We start from the raw sequence: 7123 nt of genomic DNA, 5'->3' as shown, positions 1-7123 counted from the left end.
TTCACTTGGTATGAATTCTGACTCTATATTCAGTAGTAGTGAGACAATTTTCCATTCTGAAAATGCATAATGGCTTCAGTGCCATCTAGTGGAAACCATGCCATTAAAATACTTGTTAAAATATAAAAGCAGCATTTAAAAACTGCACTAGAGTTAAAAAATATTGCAATTCCATTGTACGAGTACATGCTACATAACAGTAATAAATGAACATTTAAAAGTAATAATTCTACATTTAAAAGTAATAATTTTACATTTAAATCTACTTCTCAAAATAAACATGAATAAAAACACATTGCACCCCCGTTTTTTTTTTTTTTTGCAGCTGAAAAAATCACAGGAAAAATTATATCATGTTGACACATGAAGCATTTAGGTTGCAACCACACAGCAATGCCACTGACTCTGGCCTGCCATATGTTCTTGTGTAAGAAAGTGTGCATTTGTGTTGCTTGCAGCACATCTTGATATCTGTCAGCTCTTTGTTGTGGCCTGTGCACACAGCAGCGGCGTCGGCAGCGGAAACCGTCTTAAGTGAGAACATGTGCTGCACTTTATCATGTCAGCAGCAATACACCCCGATCTCAGCCTCAGGAAGGGTGTCCGAGTGTGCCTCTGCATTACCCAAAACACTGAGCACACGAATCACAGCAGGCGAGACAATGAATCTCAAAAGAAAGTCAAGTCAATTGTACGTAAAAATTTATTCAGCATAATTTAAAATAATTTCACGGTTAGTTCATTTACACAAATTTATTTTGGTTACAAAAAGGCAATTTTGACAAAATTGAGTTCCCAGTGTATAAATGTAGTACCACATACCAGAGACACACAGACAGTGTGCAGCGTGACGCTCATGACAGCATGCTGCGCTGAAATGATGAAACAAGAGACAATCCCTCGTCATTCACCCATGCACACGCCGTCACATCGAACAGTGAGAGTAAGGTTTGCATTTCCCTTACGGATTTCATCTCGGCAACAACACAGCGATGCTTACATCGAGTTCGGCAACACTCACTTTCAATCAAAATAAGGAATGATTATTTGAGACGCTCTCCTGGATTTAATGAGAGAACCGTGTCAGGTGCGACTCAAACGTTAACGTACACGAGTCCAGTTATTCCACTAAAAATCTTTGTATCCAAAAGGCACTCTTTGGCCATGTTGGGCGGACAAGTAAGAAAAAGCAAAAAGTTGAAAATTTAAAAATGCTAGGCAACTTAAAAATCAGTTATAAAACACTGGCTGTCTGTCTAACTTTTTAAAGTGAGTCACAGGTTTCCACAAAGTCGGTCATTCAATGATGTCAGTTTTGCAACGTTTAACCACGGCTTCCAGTTAATAAAGCAAATCACAAATCAGCACATGCAAAGGTCTTTCACACATTATAGCTCTGCAGTTCACCGACTGCCTGCTACCATTGTTAGAAACTGTGCTGAGATGAACGAAAAGACACTTTTATGACAATAACACTGAAATCAGTCAGTATGTGAGATGAGGATATTGAAATACAGAGGCCAGTGTCGTTCGCTAACATGACAGACAACTTCTGGCCTCTTATTGAACATGCAACCTCAAATAAAAATAACTCGTTGGCTGATAATAACAATAAAATGCCTAACCCGAAACAAACGTCTTTGATTGAAACATTTATGATCAGCTCTGAGTGCTTGTTGTGTTTGTACTGTGGACCGGCGGATCACGCATGCCTGCTGCTCAGTCTTTGGGCTTGGAAGATAAATCAGTGTTTTTGTCACACAGTGCAGCGAGAGCGAGCCGTTCGCTGGGTCTGAGGAATGAGGCGTTGACTAAACCAAGCGACGACGACTCCTGTGAAGCGTCAGATAGCGAGACAGGCTTGGAAACTAAGAATCAAGTGGCAGATCGAACTCGAGGCTCAGCACGGCATGCGGAGGAACCTGACTGACGATCTCTGCTGAAGAGATATGGGCTGCTATCTTGACAACAGTACTAATATAATACTTGTTTAGCAGCAGGATGAAGCCCTTTAAAGAAGCACATAAGGCACAATTCTCAGGATCATGGGTTAATCTCAAAAACACCATTAAGAGTCATATTTAATCCCAAAATCACAAGTAAAAAAAAAAAAAGAGAGAAATTATCTTTTGCATTAAAAGTTTTGGACCACTAAGAAGTTTTGCATTTGTTAAATATAACTGGAAATGTACAGCATTACAGTATTTAATGTACCATCTTAAAATCAGTTTGAGTGTGTGGACAGGAAGAGTTTCATTCTTGCATTACAGGAAAGGATTTCTAGTAAAAATCTGAATGCTTCTTAAAAAAAGAAAGGTTTCATTTCATTATAGAAAAAGTATAGTCATTTTTTCTTTTGATTTTGGAGTAAAATATATCCTGCAGTTTTCTACATGAAATTCATCATCGCATCAGCGCAACCCAAACAATCCTCTCTTCTTTTTTCAACCCGTCCAAATATTGCTTGCGTGATGACTGAACAGGCACGGATAAAAAATATATCTTTTCAAAAGGCACATCAAATATTTGGCTGGGAAACGTCCCGCAAAGGGACTATAAACGTAAAGTCTGATGTGTCGACCTCATTCAGTCTTCATCATATTGCACATTTATCGGAAGGCACAGGACAGCGCGGGTCAGGAGAGTAATAAGGCCACAGTCCCGATCTACACACGTGCTAATGTATCTTTCATTGAGAGGCAATAAACTGTTATTAAGCGACTGCAACAGACTGCATTTACAAGGAATGTGAACGTGTCAGCGAAATTCAAAATCAGTGAGCCAGAGGAAGTCCTTTAAGAGCTAGAGAAGAGGCCGAGATGGGAAGAGAAGGATACAAACACCAGGATCACAGCGTGTTTACGAGTTCATGTCCGACTATAAGAGCACGCACCTCTTGTTATTCTTTTTGGTGGCGGGGTAGAGCACTGCGCGGACGGCCTCCACGAACACCTCCCGCACGCCCTCCTGCAGGAGCGCAGAGCACTCCATGTACTTCACGGCCCCGATCTGCTTGGCCAGAGCGCCGCCCTGCTGGTTGGTGGTGGGAGCGAGCCCTTGCTCCTTCAGCTTCTTAACCGTTTCCGTATCCGAGCGCAGATCCCTCTTGGTGCCCACCAGAAGGATGGGCACGCTGGGACAGTGGTGGGACACCTCCGGGTGCCACTTGTGGCGAACGTTGGCGAACGACGAAGGGCTCCCGATGGAGTAGCAAATGATGAAGACGTTGGTTTGCGGGTATGAGAGCGTGCGCAGACGGTCGTACTCCTCCTGCCCCGCCGTGTCCCAGAGGTTGAGGCTGACCGTACGCCCATCCACGCTCATCTGAGCGCTGTAGTTGTCGAACACAGTGGGGATGTACTCCTCGGGAAAGGCGTTTGTCGTGTACGAAATGAGGAGGCACGTCTTGCCCACCGCCCCGTCTCCCACCACAACACACTTAATGGTCTGCATTCTGCGTCCACACGGGCAGCGGCACCTGCGAGCAAGTCAAGGAGGAGGCGTTAAAGGGGACATCGGACGCACAATTCACTTTTATATGGTGTTTGCATATAAATGTGTGTGGACACAACCACCATACAATGAAGAAAATCCATTCGCTCCTTTTTTTATAATCAAAAAGCCTAAAGACTCTCAATAATCAAGCTGTTTGCATTTTCAAAACATGCTCCGCCCACGACCACTGACGGACTGTCCCGTATTAGCATATTCCCAGTATTATCATATTTAAAGTTTTAGCATATTTCCCCCTCCGCCATATGTATACTGTCCGCCAAGGCAACACTTAACATGTCTTGTGTGGACACCCCTCACGGGTGAGCAGTTGCTCATTATCATTTAAAGAGACATGCACCGAAACGGGTCGCAGTGAACAGAGCTCTTTTTGAGGGGGTAAAAAAGGGAAACCCATTTACACAACCATTGAGGAAAGTATGTTACACACTTTACATGAAGACCCTAAAGAATCATACCAACTTGTGGAAAATGGGCATCCGATGACCCCTTTAAGCCAGAGAAGCAGGTTGTGCATAGCAAAATGTGAAAATAGGGCTGCACGATTATGACAAAAATCATAATTGTCGATTATTCCCTTGAAATTGTAATTGCGATTATCACAATTTTCATTGAATGAGGCTTTCATTGAAAGCCTCATTGATCTGAGCTCATGCACCTCAATTTATTTAGGTGAATAAACTTGAGAACTTTTGTGTTCTCATAAACTGAGGTGCATGAGCTCAGATCAATGAGGCCTACTATCAGTCACATCCAAAAAGAAACACAAAACCTGTCCTAATTGAAAGAAAACAAGTTGATGAAAGGAATGCATCAAATATTTGGTAATAAAGCATAATGAGAGATTAAGACGCGATTTTTAATCTTTTTTGACCGGGAACACAAAATTAGGTAAAGGATTTTCAGTACTGCACAAGGATTAAAAAACACATTAAATTATTATTATTTTACAATATGAATAAACCAAGTAACTGTGGTATCACCTGGAAACAACAAAATAAGATTTTTTCTAAGAGCTGTAATTCAGTTTGAACTTTTGTGCATGTAGGCCTACTCATGCTTTATCATGAATAATTGATAGAAATCAAGGAATTGAGATAAATATTGAGAAAATCAAATAGACCACAGTCAAAACATCCTGAAGACAGTTTACAGGATCTCCCTCCACTGCTATCATAATTTGAAACTGATCCCAAAGCATCTTGATTAAAACAAAACAATACATTATGAATCCAACAGAAATCCTGTCACATTTCATTCAGTTCAGGATTTTTTTGGGAAGAGCCTGGGAATCAGAAACCAGATCACTAAATCCCCTTGAAACCAGCGAACTTAATTAATTGACTCAAACTCTCAGGTTAGTAAAGTGGCATCAGGTCTCTAGAGCTGACAGACACACTGTTATTGCGGAAGCGGCTAATGCTAACCGTTAGATTAGCTATCGAAAAGTTAATAAGTCAATTAAAAAGTCTCATTTTCATATTCAAGTTTTTTTTTAAACTAACACACCAGCACATGTTGTTAACGATGTGTTAATAGTAGAGAAGTGACCCCTTCCTTCATTTTGAAAACAGTTTCTACAGACTGTGACATTGCTTAGCTGCTGTATTAGCAGTGACTGTCTCAACACAGCCACACTTCACACGACGATAAAGTACAACTATCCCCCTATAATATTATTCATAATGATGATTAGTTTACTGTACATTGTAATAACTGTTCTTATCATTATTACGGGAATCTTCATTTTTTTATTATTATTTTAGTTTTACTGCTGTACGTTAGTGTAATGACGCTTTAACAATATATGTAAAACAATCACGCCCCGAACGCGCTTTTCAATATGAAAATAATAATAATAATATTAATATTAATAATAAAAATAATAATAAAGAAGGTTGCTGCCGTTTTGACGCGTACGAACGCAGTTCAGTCACTACATGATCAGATTTGACATGGGAGTTCCTGCGCGCGCCCAATGACAACAAGTATTTCCTGTATTTTTCTCACATCCATAACATATGTTTTACACAGCAACTAAACACCAGAACTAACACGAGTCTTCATTTAAGCACTAACACGATAATACCACTTATTAAATGACTTTCAAAAAGTTCTCACCGCCTCAGAGATCCTCGCGCGCCTGTCCGATAGCGTTCAAACTCGCGTTCGCGTGAACTCGCACACTGTGATCTTACGGAAGCTGCAGCGAAACACGGTGTCAAAATAAAAGCCAACAACTCGTTTAATTCTCTTGAACCCTTGTTATGAAAAGTAGCTCAGATTTAATTTGTGTACTTGAAGCTTAATGGGTAAAATATTTGTAAATCAATATTAGTATTACGGATTTAAATCAGGACAAGGTCCTCTGGCCCCTTCTTAAAACTGAGTCTGAATTTTAATTTAGTTTTAATTTTAATTCAGTTGCCACAGCTGATGTGAAGCTGCTACATTAGAACACTGATCAGCCAATCACATGACTTGGACAAATGTATCTTTAATGGCCACATGGATCATGGAGTGTTGAGGCTCGTTTAAATGGATGCGAGACTGAAACATGAGTTCTTCTACTACAGTATGTTCATATTATTCAACATCATTTACATATCAGCACAACTGTGATGCGGGAATAGACACGAGGCCACAGCTCACTGCCATGAAGTTTCTTACACAACAGTTTCAACAAGATTTTAATAGAGTAGTTGAAAAATTATGTATCATTCACAGACAAATAAAGCGATACAGTCAAATATTTTGTTACGCACTCATAGAGAAATGCCTCACAATCACAGGCTAAAGGCATTGACCAATCACATTGAAGTACTAAAGAGAGCCAAGTAATAATGTACAATTTATTTAACTGTAAATAAAGATTTTATCTATTTAGTTTTAATGCTTATGCATACTCGTCTGTCACCCCTTAAATGATCTGTACAATGAAAACAAATGCATCATTAATTACTTAAAACATGCTATATACAATTTTATTATGAAAGTAATACATTTTTTTTAGAGTTAAAAATTATTATATTACAAGCAAAAATGCTGTTAAATCATTGAAATATTAACTTAAAATCTTAGGAGTGCTTCAAGAAAATATTTTTCACATTTAAAAATATATTTAATGGTGGTGTTTTGCCATATACTCAACATGCAACAATAGGGAAGCACATAATGTATATTGTAGTCTCTGGTGTAATTTCATTTCAAATCATTGCGTAAACGTCATCTTAAATAATACTTATATTAGTTATGCGTTTATTGTCCTATTTCTAAAAACACAGGCTTTTCATAGAATCTTGAATTACATTTAAAGTGGTCTAACCCATGAATCCCTAATATATTACTGATGTGCATCACCACAAAAAAAAAGAAAAAAAAGAAACTCATTACATAACCAAGGTTCCGCTCTGTTTTTCCAGGACATTTTCACTTTCACTATGGCAGAAAGGATCACACCCTAAAGTAATATGTTCCTCTCTCCTTAAGTCTTTAAGACATACAGTTTATAACTATGAAATCATATCTTCTAGATTTTTTCAAGTGGTTATTGGAACAAATTTAAATACCATAGCAAAAAAATATTTTAAATATATATTTAACTTGAAAA

The 7123-nt window shown here is 38.8% G+C and overlaps 1 protein-coding gene across 3 annotated transcripts; it reads right to left on the bottom strand.

Moving 5' to 3' along the window:
- Positions 1 to 327: 327 nt before the first annotated feature.
- rhogd (ras homolog gene family, member Gd) lies at positions 328 to 5939 on the bottom strand. Of its 3 annotated transcripts, XM_081381899.1 has the most exons (3): positions 5635 to 5939; positions 2894 to 3478; positions 328 to 2009 (listed from the first exon to the last, which is right to left on the bottom strand). In XM_081381899.1, exons 2-3 carry the CDS (start codon positions 3451 to 3453, stop codon positions 1991 to 1993), a joined length of 579 nt encoding a protein of 192 aa, XP_081238025.1. In that variant the 5' UTR covers positions 3454 to 3478; positions 5635 to 5939; the 3' UTR covers positions 328 to 1990. The 3 variants fall into 3 exon arrangements, with proteins under 3 accessions (XP_081238025.1, XP_081238024.1, XP_081238023.1); XM_081381898.1 differs by lacking the exon at positions 5635 to 5939 and adding an exon at positions 5023 to 5117 and having other exon boundaries at positions 328 to 3478; XM_081381897.1 differs by lacking the exon at positions 5635 to 5939 and adding an exon at positions 3972 to 4091 and having other exon boundaries at positions 328 to 3478.
- Positions 5940 to 7123: the final 1184 nt, after the last annotated feature.

The sequence above is a fragment of the Scardinius erythrophthalmus genome (genome assembly GCF_964197995.2).
Source record: "Scardinius erythrophthalmus genome assembly, chromosome: 13".
NCBI classification, from domain to species: Eukaryota; Metazoa; Chordata; class Actinopteri; order Cypriniformes; family Leuciscidae; genus Scardinius; species Scardinius erythrophthalmus.
The sequence above is the reverse complement of the archived record's forward strand: the minus strand, read 5'-3'. Positions and strand labels throughout refer to the sequence as shown.